Source organism: Aspergillus campestris, assembly GCF_002847485.1.
Source record: "Aspergillus campestris IBT 28561 chromosome Unknown P168scaffold_2, whole genome shotgun sequence".
In the NCBI taxonomy this organism is placed as follows: domain Eukaryota; kingdom Fungi; phylum Ascomycota; class Eurotiomycetes; order Eurotiales; family Aspergillaceae; genus Aspergillus; species Aspergillus campestris.
This window is the reverse complement of record NW_020194337.1, coordinates 867,711-880,808: the sequence shown is the minus strand read 5'-3', so window position 1 is coordinate 880,808 and position 13,098 is coordinate 867,711. Positions and strand designations below refer to the sequence as shown.

The following is a 13,098-nucleotide window of genomic DNA, read 5'->3' as shown; positions in this document are numbered from 1 at the left end:
TAAGCTCTTTTTTAAGCTACGTCGCGCATCTATAGATCAGCCGCAAGCCTTGGCCTCCTGATGAGAGAAGAAAGCCTTGCTGCGGACTGAGGACCGGGTTCCCCAGATCAGCCAGCCTCTCTGAGTGGATTCGCCCCGTACGTAGATCTGATACTGGTCTTTAATTCTTATCTGATGTGAGATATGTTTCTACTGCCCGCGACACACTAGAGGACTTGATTCGTCGTCTCAACGTGTACTCTTTTCACACGGCGAGATTTGGATTGTATGCATCAACTAGATGGAACTATCAAGATATAGGACAGAGGCGCAGTCTTCAAAATATTCTACTATGTGGGCTTTTATTGGCATGGATGTTATTGTTCTAGCGCTTCTAACCGATGGCTTTATTCTGGTATATTTACAGTATACCTCTCTAATATAATAGTAATATAGACGTCACAGGTTTAAAGATTCACTATAATTTTCGACATTTGATACTCACCTGCTTAAATAATTTAGGCTTACTCTAATCGATAATCCGAGTAGATTTAGACCTTAATCATATCTTACCACCTGGCGAGCTCAGCCAGGTCATGGGTGGCTGGCGCAATCCTCCACCATAGGCAGCAGGCTGTCTCCGGGTGCCCAATTGATATTCCCTCGAGATGCATATCGGTGATAAGTGTTCTATTTATATCGAGGCTCGGTTACCACCCCTCTTTTTTCCCTATCGAGGAATTCTGTTCGTTCTACTCTGAACCACGCTTATGGCATCTATTCAAGTGCACATATTTCGTCGTGATACCATTTCAAGATGTCAGGCCTAGAGGTGATCGGCAGCATCTCTGCGGTCATTACTCTCCTTGAGGCCTCGATCAAAATCTATGACAGCGCCCAGAATGACATCAAGTTAACTAAGACATTCAAGGTCGTTGGACGCCGACTGCCCGTCATACTCCATATTCTTCAGAAATGCAAGAAAGACCTTGAACCTGGTAACGACTCAATGCCTCCAGATGTTTGCAATGCTTTAGATGATATCCTTGCTGCGTGCGACGAAAAGGCAAAGAAATTGAGAGAAATATTCGAAAAGGTCATCCCTGGTGAGAAGGATGCGTGGGATAAACGATACGCAAAGGTGTTTCGGAGAGTTGGAAAAGGAAATGAAGTTGAAGAGCTCATGTCTACGCTGACTGAAGACGTTCAGCTCATTGTGAATAACCACGCGGTGAATGCTTATGTCTGGGCATAGTGTAAAAATTCAAGGTATTCTCGCAGAGCCGCAATCTGCTGAATTTCCCATATTCACCTTTTTTTATGATCTCACAATCGACGATAGTAGCTAACATTGTTCATGGTTACCCCAGAGAAGAAAGAAGACTTTAGCTTCCATGGACCACTTGGTGCCTGCCTTGGTCAGGCGCCTTACATCACAGCTGAGCACTTCGTCGGTCGTCGCCACGAGCTTGATGAGATTGCAAAGGTCCTAAGCCCCAAATACAAGCCTCAAAAGCAACAGCGAGTAATCCTCGGTGGTATGGGTGGCGTCGGCAAGACCCAGCTTGCTATCGCGTACGCAGAGTCGCGCCCTGGATCTTATAGCTCGGTGTTTTGGCTGGATGCAGCATCTGAGGCCGCTTTGAAAGACAGTTTTCGATCGCTCGCTAACTTCATCTTCGACATCCGAAATCTCGACGTGCTGGAAGATAAAGAGATCGTGAGACGTATACATAAATGGCTATCTGATCCGAACAATACTGGATGGTTGTTGATCTTTGACAACTATGATGAACCCAGCCTGTTCGAAATTGAGAAGTATTATCCCCCTACTTCTCATGGAGCTATTGTGGTCACTACCCGGCGGCCGGATATTGTTGCTGGGAGTACCCTGCATATAAAGCCTTTTCAAAAGATCGAGGACAGTCTCGCAATCTTACAAACCCGATCGAAGCGGGAGAATGTTCAACTCGGTATGTGACGTATATATATATCGAAAATCCGTTAACTAATTACGGCCGCTAGATCCTCACGCAAAACGCCTTGCAGAGCGCCTTGCAGGCCTTCCATTGGCTTTAGCAACCGTTGGGACTTTTCTTCGGCGAAGCACCTTTACTTTCGAGCGCTATCTGCAAGAGTACGAGAATGACTGGAATGTTGACCCCCACCGGCCCATTAAGCTCCAGGACTACCAAGAGCGAACACTCTACACAACCTGGAATTTATCATACGCTCGCCTGAAAATTGACGACCCAGACGCGGCAAAATTACCAAAACTACTGGCCTATTTTGGTAACCAGAGCTTTTGGTACGAGCTTTTTCATGCAGGAATCACCGCCACTTCTCCTGAGTGGCTTCGTGAACTAGTAACAGACTACACTGATTTCGATGGAGCGATGAGAATCCTGACCGAATACGATTTTCTGGATTTTCACCAAACGTTAGGATCATGGAACATGCATAACTGTGTGCACGACTGGACACTAGCGGCACTTAATGAGGAAATTGATACAGAGAATTACTGGTATGCATTTGACTGCGTTGATGCGGTTATCAACGGGGCATCCAGAGATGCCCTAAGGCATACTTCATACTCTCGATTGGCCAGACATGCAGCACAACTAGTGCAGCAGCGCTTCCTTCAATGCGATATCATTTCTACTTCCGCGCCCGATCAGTTTGAGAAGGTGTCACGTGTCTCGAGACTGCTTCAAGAACAGTTCCAGCTTGTTTCTGCGAAGCAAATGTCCTTACAGCTATTAGCTAGGAAGGAGGAAGAATTAGGACCAGACCATATATCAACCCTCCCACTGTTAACAATTTAGGGAGCCTATATAAGAGACTAGGCGAGCTGAATAAGGCCGAGCAGATGTATACACGAGCGCTCACTGGCAGGAAGAAAGCTTTAGGAACGGACGATCTATTTACTCTCGGTGTCACCAGTGATCTAGGGGCCCTATACCGGTATCAAGGCAAGCTAGACATGGCAGAGCAGATGTATACACACACGCTGGATGGGATGGAGAACATGCTGGAACTCGACAACCAATTATTATTCTCGACTCTCAGCGAACTGGCGGTCTTATATCGTGACCAAGACAGGCTGGATAAGGCAGAACAGACGTATATACGGGCGCTAGCTGGGATGGAGAGCGTGCTGGAGCCAGACAGCCAATTGGTATTCGTGACTCTTAACAATTTTGGGGCGCTATATTACCGTCAGGACAAGCTGGATGAGGCAGAGCAGACGTATGTGCGGGCACTAGCTGGGATGGAGAAAATGTTAGGACCAGATCATATATTCACCCTCACCACTGTCAGCAATCTAGGGATAGTATATCAGCGCCAACACAAGCTAGATAAGGCAGAGGAGATGCATATGCGAGCGCTAGTGGGCAGGGAGAAAACACTGGGACGGGACGACATAACAACTCTCAACACTGTTAATAATCTTGGGGACATATGGCGTGACCAAGGTAAGCTGAACAAGTCAGAGCAAATGTATCTACGGGCGAGACAGGGGAACGAGCATTAGTGGCAACTTTGGCTAGGTGTATCATTGTATGGGATTTCTGCTGTTGGCCGCGTTCAAATGTTTCAATCTACCCCCATACAACAAACTAAATGCTGTTATTCGAACACATCACCGATGACTATAAATGAGTCACATAATAATTGTAGTAATATTTTGTATGAGTAACTACATAGGGCTTACACCTGATATAGACTATGGTAGCTGCTTGATGCTGTTTTGTTGTACGCTGATATGCCAATACTCAGTTCAATCTATGAGATTTATGGCACCTCTATCTCCACAGCAATGCTCCCCACGGCCAGCCCGATTCACCCAGTTAAACCTCACTATTACAGAATCGCATAACTAGGACCCAGCTTGTTCCAAAGCTACCATGTCCGGCGGGGCAGTCGTTGAGGTGTTCTCAGCCACCTCACGGATACGTTTCCCAGGAACTTCGTGACCCTCTTGACCATTGATGGCATATTTCAATCAGGATTGACACCTGCTAAACCAAATGGTATTTATAACTTGTCATCGGCGTAGATGCTTGTGGTGGCTTCGTCACGGTCGTCCATACTTGACCACACTTACGTAATATATAGAGATTTCGATTCCGGGCTATCCGCCTGAAAAGACTTCTATCTTCGCTGGATGCAAAGACAGGCCCGTCATAAAAATCAAGGATCGCATTATTCTCAGTAGTCAAGGAAAACAGCGCAAACATGTCAGGCAAGCACGTCCTTCTTACCGGGGCCAATGGCTTCGTCGCATCCCACATTCTCGCTATCCTCGTCGACGTACGTCACCCCCACCCCCACCACTTCCACATCACGTAGATCAACAGCTGAACCCTTACCCAGGAGGGATATACTATCACCGCGACGGTGCGATCGCAAGAAAAGGCCAAGGAGGTCCTCCGGACCCACCCCGAATGGGAAGGCAAAATCAATTTCGCCATCGTCACGGACTTTACCTCTGAGAAACCCTTCGATATTCTCTTCCAAAATGCGACTCCTCCCTTCGACTATGTGATCCACGCGGCGTCGCCGGTGCACTTCCAGGTAAATGATATCCAGAAGGATGTGATTGAGCCAGCGGAGCTGGGGTCAGTGCCCCCTCTTCTTTTTTCCATTCCGACTCACTCGCCTGAACAATACTAGGACGACGGAGATCTTGAAAGCCGCAGCACGTCATGGAGGCCCCACTCTGAAGCGCTTCATCGTACTTAGCAGTGCAGTCACCGTGCTCGACTCATTCGAGGACATGACAAAGGAGGGGGAGCCCTACACCGAGAAGGACTGGAACCCGGTACGCGCGCGTCCCACACGAAACAGACCCTACAACTCGACTCCAAGAAGAACAAGTGAACTCACACAAAACAGGTCACAGCCGAGCAAGCCATCGAGAAAAACGACGCTGTCCTCGGCTACAACGTGTCCAAGATCCGAGCGGAAGCAGCCGCGTGGGAATTCATGAAAGCGAACTCCCCCCAGTTCGACCTCGTCGTCATCAACCCGGACATCATCACTGGGCCCATGCTCCACCCCATCCGAGGGCCCCAAAACATCAACGAGACGAACCAGTTTGCTATCGCGAACTTTCTCAACGGGACTTATTCCCAGATCGAGGGTGTCGCTTTTCCATTCTACCACTTCGTGAGCACCCCATGTCACGATGTTAGAACTATAGTATCCGTAACACAGCTAACATCACCCTCTCGTAGGTGGACGTACGCGACGTCGCACGCAGCCACGTCGACTCGCTGACCAACCCCGCTGCCGCAAACCAGCGCATCGTGCTCGTCGCCGAGCTGATCACGCCGCAGCTGATCGCGAACACTATCCGGAAGCATTTCCCCTCGCTGCGCGATCGGGTTCCCGAGGGTGCGCCTTCGCAGATCTTGCCGCCTGGGGTGCATCCCACTGGCTGGGATCTTCATGTCAGTACTGATATCCTGGCTAAGGGGACGAAGGGCGGCAAGTGGCAGTATAAGGACTTGGAGTCTAGTGTTGTTGATGCGGTGCAGTCGATGATTGACAACAAGGTCATCTAGACATAGGTGAGGGTGTAGTATATGTATTTTTATGCGTTAAATGTGGTTTGGAACATTTTTCTACGGGTTGGTGGGTCAACATGGTCGGGGAATAAAAGTCAGCGGGAGTTTAGCTGACAAGCTAACTGAATATGCCGCTGTGTACAATACATAAAAGATCAGCTCTATTCAAACTGTCAATTTCCAATCGACTTCAGGTGTATCTTCCACTGTTCATCTCTAGCAATCCCAGCATACCATCCTCTAGATCTAAGCTCGGTCCCTAAATCGAATATAGAACAAAGAATGACTATCAATCCATAAAGTAATCAATTCCAGTAAGCCCTAGCTAGGTACTATACAAACAGCATCCATCCATCCAAACCATAAAAGCAACATAAACCAAGCAAAACATCTCATCCATAAGGTATCCAAAACAACAATTACAATTTATATAATCCTCATATAGAAAGGGGAAAGAAGATAATATCGTTCCCTGGGCCTACCAACACGGGTAGACTTTCCGGTAACCCGCGCGTGTGCTTCCGGGTCCCCGGGCCAGAGTCGTGGATTTTATCGGCTGATTTACTCGGCATCGGAGCAGCCGACGGCGAGGAGACCACCCTGTGGGATATCGTTAGTTGGGGATTCGTCTTGTTTGTGGGGACTCATGGAGAAGTGGATGGGGATGGTTTCATGGTTCGTCGTGAAGAATTGTGGGGGGATGAGTGCGGGGGTGGCAACATACCAGCAGGTTGACCTCGGTGCAGCACTTGGGGGCGGAGTCGCAAGAGTCCTTCTCGTAGGCGTGGCCTGTAACAGTATTAGCATTGGCTAGAACAGACATATACCAACCAGTAACCATTGGAAAGAAAGTTTTGGATGGATGGGCTGCGTACACAAGAGACCGAGAGAGCCGACGATCTCGGCGGCGTTGATGCCGAGACCCTCCAGGATGGGATCAACCAGGGGGTCCAGGGGAGTGGCCAGGGAGCCGCAGCAGAGCAACGGGGGCAGACACTTGGACTTGTCCTCGGCTTTGCTGGAAGTAGTGGCCTGGAGCTTGCCGGAGTTGACGGCGTCCATGAGCTTGTTCTGCAGGGAATGCTCGTCGGCGGAGGGGGTCGCGGAGACCATGGTGCCGGCGGCGGCGAGGAAGGACAGGGCGGTGGAGAACTTCATTGTGTTTGTAAGGTGGTTTGCGAGGGTTTCTCTTTGTGATGGAGTGAGGGAAGAGTAATGGAGTCTGAGCTTTGAGTTGATTGAGGATCTGAGGATGAACAGCAGGGAAGGATGAGGCCCTCTTTATATCTTCGCGGACCGATGGCACAACCGAGTGATTGATTACCCGACATCATCGTGAACCCCTTAGCAAAGCCTCGCGAATAGCCATCAAGGCTCTTGTGGCCCAATGACGGCATCGTATCCATTATCTACAATGCGTTGGACGTGTTCTCCACAGATCGCAGTCAGTTAGGGCTAGCGTGGCTCCATCAGGAAGACTATTGTTTGCGAGGAACTCATAATCAAGTTGCAGATCCATTAAGCAGACAGAGATAAAGAACAATTCCTTATTTCAAATCTTATAGTCTAACCACGGCGGTATCTGTCAGTGAGTGCAGGTACTGGTAGACAAGACACGTCATATCAGACTAGGACAATGATCTGCAATCGTAGATAAGGGCCCATTACGTCCACAGAATAGTTCCCCATAGTGAACAGGATTCTATTGTAAGAGCGAATAGCGGAAGCGGGTTCACAAATCAATAGCCCAGATATTGGCGCTACTTAGTGCGCAGATCTGCTGCAGGAACAATAGCAGTTGAGATGAATGGGTGGGGACGGGCCCCATCCTAGTGTCCCAGTCCCCATTCTATATCCCATATACTACAGTGGTTCATGGTCCACTCTACTGGTGCGTCTACTCTGATTCGACGAAACTGGCCTTAGGGGCGAATTCGAGTAGAAACAGGAAAAAGCAGAGATGATTCGGGGAAAAGGGGCCGTCCCAAGCCCTAACCCAAGTGCCTGTCAAATGCTGGTTCCTTATCAGTCAGAGGTGCCTGTCCCACCACGAGCTCCAGATTGGCGCCGAATCAGATCGACCATGTACAGGCCGATCCTCCTGCAAGGACCAAATTGTTCCCGGGATATAATAGGTGAGCGATAGGAGTATTTCTTCCAGAAAAAGCAATAAACCAACAGGGATGGTTGGACTTGATGTCCGACCCAGGATTATCTCTTCGCTCGCCGAGTGTTCGGTAGATGCGGTACAAGCTGAATCAAGGCCAAGGCTCAACCAGGCACAACAGTGGCATAAGGAAAGACAGGAAAAAGAAAAAGGAAGGTAGATAAGCGCTCATGGCCTCCTGACTGGTCCAGACCTTCTTTTTGCCCCAATTCCTATACGTCATCACCGGCACATGTACTTTGTGTCGGACTGCAAACTTCCCGAGACTCTGGGTGTCATATGCGGATTTTCGTGAGATCCTTACTCGGTACCTCCTATGATAGGCAGGGACACCATGATAGAGATCCAGGTGTAAGGATATGATATGTATCATGTGCGCTTCCGAACATTATTTACGTAACGATGATCGTCTATCAGCGACATGCACAGGTCTCCCTGATTGTCCTCCAGAGTTGGCCGAATGCTGCCCTCGAATGCTAGTCCAGTTGGTTCATTGATAGTCAGGTGAACGGTTCGAATTGTGGCGAGGTCAACAACAGACCTCCAATATCTGAAGGTGCCAAGGTGGTCAAATATCCACCCGTGCCACCTTTCAGGTTGGGGTTGTCCTGTCCCCTCGTTTCAAGATCTGCAATCTGAACAGGCATGACTACGTTAACAAGGACTGAAGAAAACTTCCCCATTAATTTCCGGGTTAACAATCCCCAAGGATCAGTAGGGGTGGCGCGATGACTCTGGAGAGGAACCACTCAAGGAGTTGGTCCATATAGTGGGTTTGGGATGGTTATCATTAGGGATCGATATTAGTGATGGTATCGAGATAACGGGACGATGAGTCATTGTTGACTAATTGGGGGTGCTAACACTGACTCATCATTGACTAAGTAAGGCACTCGTGGCGGTGAGGGTGTGGCGTAGTGCCAAGACTCCAGCCACGACTCGCGACACACAGAACAAAAGAGGAAAAGGAAAAGGAAAAACTTCATCGGTCGATTCTCCACCCGCTTTCAATTCGACCTCCATCTCGAGTCGGTAATCCTATCACCACACCGTCTCATTTTACCGTCTGGGATCTATTTTCTAACCCCCTCCCTTTATCTTCCAGACACCATGCCGCATACCTCTATTGCCGACCTGGTCGGCGCCCTCCCGGCGGACGACACCTGGGGCCCCGCGACCCCGACCGACAACATGCTCGGTGGTGTCCCTTACGCTCCTTTCTCCAAGGGTGACAAGCTCGGCCGCATGGCCGACTGGACCTCGGATTCCAAGGGTGGTGAGAGAGGTGGTCGTCAGCAATACCAGCGCAACTACCGCGACCAGCAGGTGTACGGTGCCGGTGCCTCCAGCCTTTTCAACGTCCAGGTCGCCGAGGACGAGTCGTCTTTCTCCGTCGTCGACAACACCCGTGCCTCCGCGAAGCGTACGTTCGGCCGTGGTGGTGGTACCGTCTTCCGTGGTCGCGGTCAGCGCGGCGGCGCTCAGCGCGGTGGCCGCGCGGGCTTCCAGCGCGTTGGTGGTGGCCGTGGCCAGGGTGACCGCTTTTATGACAACCGCTCCGGCGGCGGTCGTGGCAACCGTGGTGGTCGTCGCTTCGGCTGGAGGGACTACGACAAGCCTCAGCGCACGCGCGAGCCGTCGGTCAACATTCGCCCCGAGTGGAACTTGCTGGAGGAGGTGGATTTCACCCGTCTGCTGAAGCTGAACCTCGAGGCCCCCGAGGGCGAGGACCTCGACTCGTACGGTTTCATGTACTACTACGACCGCTCCTACGACAAGGCTCCCGTCAAGGGTGGTGAGCGCCGCCTGCAGGCTCCCGAGCGGGCCGCCTACAACGTCACCACCTCGCAGGATCCCATTATCCAGGAGCTCGCTGAGAAGGACCAGGCGACCGTGTTCGCCACCTCCGACATCATCTCCATGCTCATGTGTGCTCCTCGCAGTGTCTACTCGTGGGACATTGTCGTCACCCACCAGGGCAACAAGATCTATTTCGACAAGCGCGAGGGCGCCTCCCTCGACCTGGTCACCGTCAACGAGAACGCCATCGACGCCCCCATGGAGATGGCCGAGGCCGCGGGCAAGCAGGAGTCGATCAACACCCCTAACTCCCTGGCCATGGAAGCGACCTTCATCAACCACAATTTCGCCCTGCAGACCGTCAACGAGTCCCAGGACGCCAAGGTCGAATTCAACAACCCCAACCCCTTCTACAACGCCAGCGAGGAGACCGAGCCCCCGGCCTCCAAGGGCTACAAGTACCGCCGCTTCGACATGTCTCTGGAGCGTGACGAGGAGCCCCTGAACATGATCATCCGGACCGAGGTCGACGCCGTGCTGAAGAACCCCGTCAACGGCGAGGAGCAGCAGCTGGTTCTCAAGGCGCTCAACGAGTTCGACAGCAAGGCCCAAGGCTCGGGCAACGCCCTCGACTGGCGCAGCAAGCTGTGGTCGCAGCGCGGTGCCGTCGTCGCCACGGAGATGAAGAACAACAGCTGCAAGCTGGCCCGCTGGACCACGCAGGCCGTCCTCGCCAAGGCCGACGGCATGAAGCTGGGTTTCGTGTCGCGCGCCAACCCCCGCTCCGCCACCTCGCACGTCGTCCTCGGCGTGGTCGGCTACAAGCCGCGCGAGTTCGCCGCCCAGATGAACCTGAACATCGGCAACGGCTGGGGCATCGTCCGCACCATCGTCGACCGCATCCGCGCCCTGGATGCCGATGAGGACCCCGAGAAGCCCAAGAAGTACCTGCTCATCAAGGATCCCAACCGTCCCGTCGTCCGCCTGTACAGCCTGCCGGTCAATGCCTTTGAGGAGGACGAGGACGAGGAGGAGGCCGAGGCCCAGGCCGCCAAGGAGGAGGATGAGGAGTAAACGATGCGATGCTACTGTCTTATGATATAATCTCATGTTTCCTTCCACTGTTATTTTGCGTGCATCCTAAAAGTTAGCTGAATGGATTTCCATAGGCCTATCGTACTTGTTCACCCCCCAAGCCTGCCGCAGTAGCCGTAGATCAATGGCAGCCAGACTGACATGCTATGCACACCTCGAAATGATACAACTCAATCAAGTTAACGATAAAGCCTAGGACAACTGTCTTGTCTCACAAAGCAACACAGCTTGATTTACCTAACACTCGAGCCCAAGGCGGACAATTATTCCAGTTTCGAAAAGGAGCCCATTCCCTGCCTCGGTCCCAAACCCATAAAAATCCACCCCCTAGACCACCCAAAGCCGGTACCGACTACACAAACACCGAGGGGCTCTTCTTGGCCATGTTTGACAGTGGCCGAAACATTGACATCTCCAACCACATGCTTGCTCACTATATTTATATCTGAAACGCTCTCTACCGGAGTCTGAATCCGCACAGCACGAAGCACTGTTTCTCTAACCTAGCCTACCAGAAAGTCCCAGATGATCAACCGCTAGTTACCCAAATGACTACCGCCGAATGACTACCGCCCATGTTCGGGGTCTACTTACTCAATTCTTGGGTTGGTTCTGTGGAGCGCAGATCGCGTTGATCTTCGCGGTTTCAGACTTCGGAGTTTGAACCCATTTTGAAATACCTCGAGAATATTCTATCGGGCCAAGATGTACTATACTCTACTAAACTCTCGGATCCTCGCCGACTAGGCAGTGTTTGACCGTTGCCGGGCATGTCGCGTACCTCGGAGCACGGCATTGCCACTGCCGGCTAATGCGTAGGTCTACCGGTGCTGCAGGACTGGTGTGGTTGGTTGGGTCGCTTGGATGAGAGGGGTAATTTGGAGATGAAACGTCGGAGGGGGACCCTTGGGGGATGGTAGAAAGTATACTACTAGTCTAGTAGGTAGGTATCTAGTTACCTAGATTTGGATGAGGGTGTGAAGGTATATAATGGTGGTGGTTGTCCTGCGAAAATGTATCCTGGACATCGACGACAGACTTCCCTCTCTTTTTCAAAGAACATCCTCTGATCAAACCAAGTGCAAGGTTAGGCCGTACAGCAAAATGAACTCCAAACTTCTCATCCTGGCCCTAGCCTCGCTAGCAGCTACCAGCCCCATTCTCCCTCGCCAGTGTAAGTCATTGTCCTAGACACATACTATATGCATACTACTCACTATGCTGGACCCCAATCTAACGCTAAATAACACAAACAGCCGACGCCGGCGACGACCTCCGTACGGGCGACTGCCAACCCACGACATTTATCTTTGCTCGCGCCTCTACCGAGCAAGGCCTCCTGGGCGGGTCAACCGGCCCCGGCGTCTGCAGTGGGCTCAAGTCCGCGCGCGACGACGCAGTCGCATGTCAGGGCGTCGGGCCCAAATACCGCGCCACGATCGGGGACAATGCGCTGCCAGCAGGGACGTCGAACGAGGCGATCGAGGAGGCAAAGGGACTGTTTGAGCTTGCGGTGAGCAAGTGTCCGGAGACGAGAATTGTGGCTGGGGGTTATAGGTATGATCTTCTCGTTATTCCCTCTCTCTTAACCGATGATTTTTACCGTCTTCGACTTGGCTGACGAGATGTCTGTTTGCTCGTGGAAACAGTCAAGGAACAGCTGTCATGCACGGCGCGATCCCCAAATTGTCAGACGAGGTCAAGAGCCAGATTGATGGCGTTGTGCTGTTCGGCGACACCCGGAATAAGCAGGACGATGGGCGTATCCCTGACTTTCCTACCGAAAAGGTCAAGATCTATTGTGCGGAGGGCGACCTGGTCTGCGACGGGAAGCTCATTGTGGCTCCGCCGCATTTTACTTATATGGCTGATGTGGATGATGCGGTGGAGTTTCTGGGAGAGAAGTTGAAGTAGGGCTTGATATTGTGAGGTGTCACCATGCTGGGTTCTGCTTTTGGCTTTGTTGACCGGGGGATATGATATGTGGGTGCTGGTCGCCTGGATCTAGTTACTTCGGCTGTTCGGATTTCACCTATAGTGTGGATCGAATGGGGAGAAGAAGCTCCTACTGTTGAGAATATATAAAACACTGTTGATGCACCGCTCACCTGACAGGAAAGTCATATACCCCAGGAGTAGAATGTCCGTGTTAGTCATGGAGTGCAATCACGGGTTCCTGTATAACAAGGAGTGGATTCGATAGCCCAAACCTTCCACCAACCTAAACCTCACTTCGGTCATATCCCGGGTGATGACCGAACCCAACATCCATTGTATCCACTTATCAACTATCCTCAATTGGGTATTGATGTACTCTTCCGAGTCTTATAACTACGATAGACTGAATTGACTGGTTCAAAACGCTCGACCAGCTTGCGAGTGCTGTCCACCAGGCACCTCATCTGTAAGCATTGTGATTACTGAACAGTGGATACCTTCAAAAGCTATCGTATTCAATACTCCAAAATTCCTAACCAAATAAGA

The 13,098-nt window shown here is 51.2% G+C and overlaps 5 protein-coding genes across 5 annotated transcripts; 4 read left to right on the top strand and 1 right to left on the bottom strand.

Moving 5' to 3' along the window:
* Positions 1-796: 796 nt before the first annotated feature.
* On the top strand, positions 797-3,514 carry P168DRAFT_302162 (TPR-like protein; the record flags this gene model as incomplete). The annotated part of the gene is made up of 4 exons (XM_024838628.1): positions 797-1,210; positions 1,325-1,952; positions 2,005-2,725; positions 2,809-3,514. 4 exons carry the CDS (start codon positions 797-799, stop codon positions 3,512-3,514), a joined length of 2,469 nt encoding a protein of 822 aa, XP_024695791.1.
* Positions 3,515-4,218: 704 nt separating this feature from the next.
* P168DRAFT_324628 (NAD dependent epimerase/dehydratase) lies at positions 4,219-5,657 on the top strand (the record flags this gene model as incomplete). The annotated part of the gene is made up of 5 exons (XM_024840873.1): positions 4,219-4,293; positions 4,357-4,601; positions 4,657-4,804; positions 4,879-5,151; positions 5,220-5,657. The coding sequence occupies 5 exons, from the start codon at positions 4,219-4,221 to the stop codon at positions 5,547-5,549; spliced, it is 1,071 nt and encodes a 356-aa protein (XP_024695790.1). The 3' UTR covers positions 5,550-5,657.
* A 240-nt stretch (positions 5,658-5,897) lies between these two features.
* P168DRAFT_324627 (hydrophobin family protein) lies at positions 5,898-6,888 on the bottom strand. Its single transcript, XM_024840872.1, has 3 exons — positions 6,428-6,888; positions 6,277-6,341; positions 5,898-6,152 (listed from the first exon to the last, which is right to left on the bottom strand). The coding sequence occupies exons 1-3, from the start codon at positions 6,708-6,710 to the stop codon at positions 6,114-6,116; spliced, it is 387 nt and encodes a 128-aa protein (XP_024695789.1). The 5' UTR covers positions 6,711-6,888; the 3' UTR covers positions 5,898-6,113.
* Positions 6,889-8,729: 1,841 nt separating this feature from the next.
* On the top strand, positions 8,730-10,698 carry P168DRAFT_287681 (eukaryotic translation initiation factor 3 subunit D). The gene has a single exon (XM_024836627.1). The coding sequence runs from the start codon at positions 8,830-8,832 to the stop codon at positions 10,591-10,593; it is 1,764 nt and encodes a 587-aa protein (XP_024695788.1). The 5' UTR covers positions 8,730-8,829; the 3' UTR covers positions 10,594-10,698.
* Positions 10,699-11,718: 1,020 nt separating this feature from the next.
* Positions 11,719-12,612, top strand: P168DRAFT_324625 (cutinase family protein; the record flags this gene model as incomplete). The annotated part of the gene is made up of 3 exons (XM_024840871.1): positions 11,719-11,788; positions 11,871-12,171; positions 12,264-12,612. 3 exons carry the CDS (start codon positions 11,719-11,721, stop codon positions 12,526-12,528), a joined length of 636 nt encoding a protein of 211 aa, XP_024695787.1. The 3' UTR covers positions 12,529-12,612.
* Positions 12,613-13,098: the final 486 nt, after the last annotated feature.

Coding starts and splice junctions, on each gene's coding strand:
- P168DRAFT_324627 (XM_024840872.1), bottom strand. CDS start 6,710: ATGAAGTTCTCCACCGCCCTGTCCTTCCTCGCCGCCGCCGGCACCATG. Junction 6,342..6,427: donor CGGCTCTCTCGGTCTCTTGT/GTACGCAGCCCA, acceptor ATACTGTTACAG/GCCACGCCTACGAGAAGGAC. Junction 6,153..6,276: donor GCACCGAGGTCAACCTGCTG/GTATGTTGCCAC, acceptor GATATCCCACAG/GGTGGTCTCCTCGCCGTCGG.
- P168DRAFT_287681 (XM_024836627.1), top strand. CDS start 8,830: ATGCCGCATACCTCTATTGCCGACCTGGTCGGCGCCCTCCCGGCGGAC.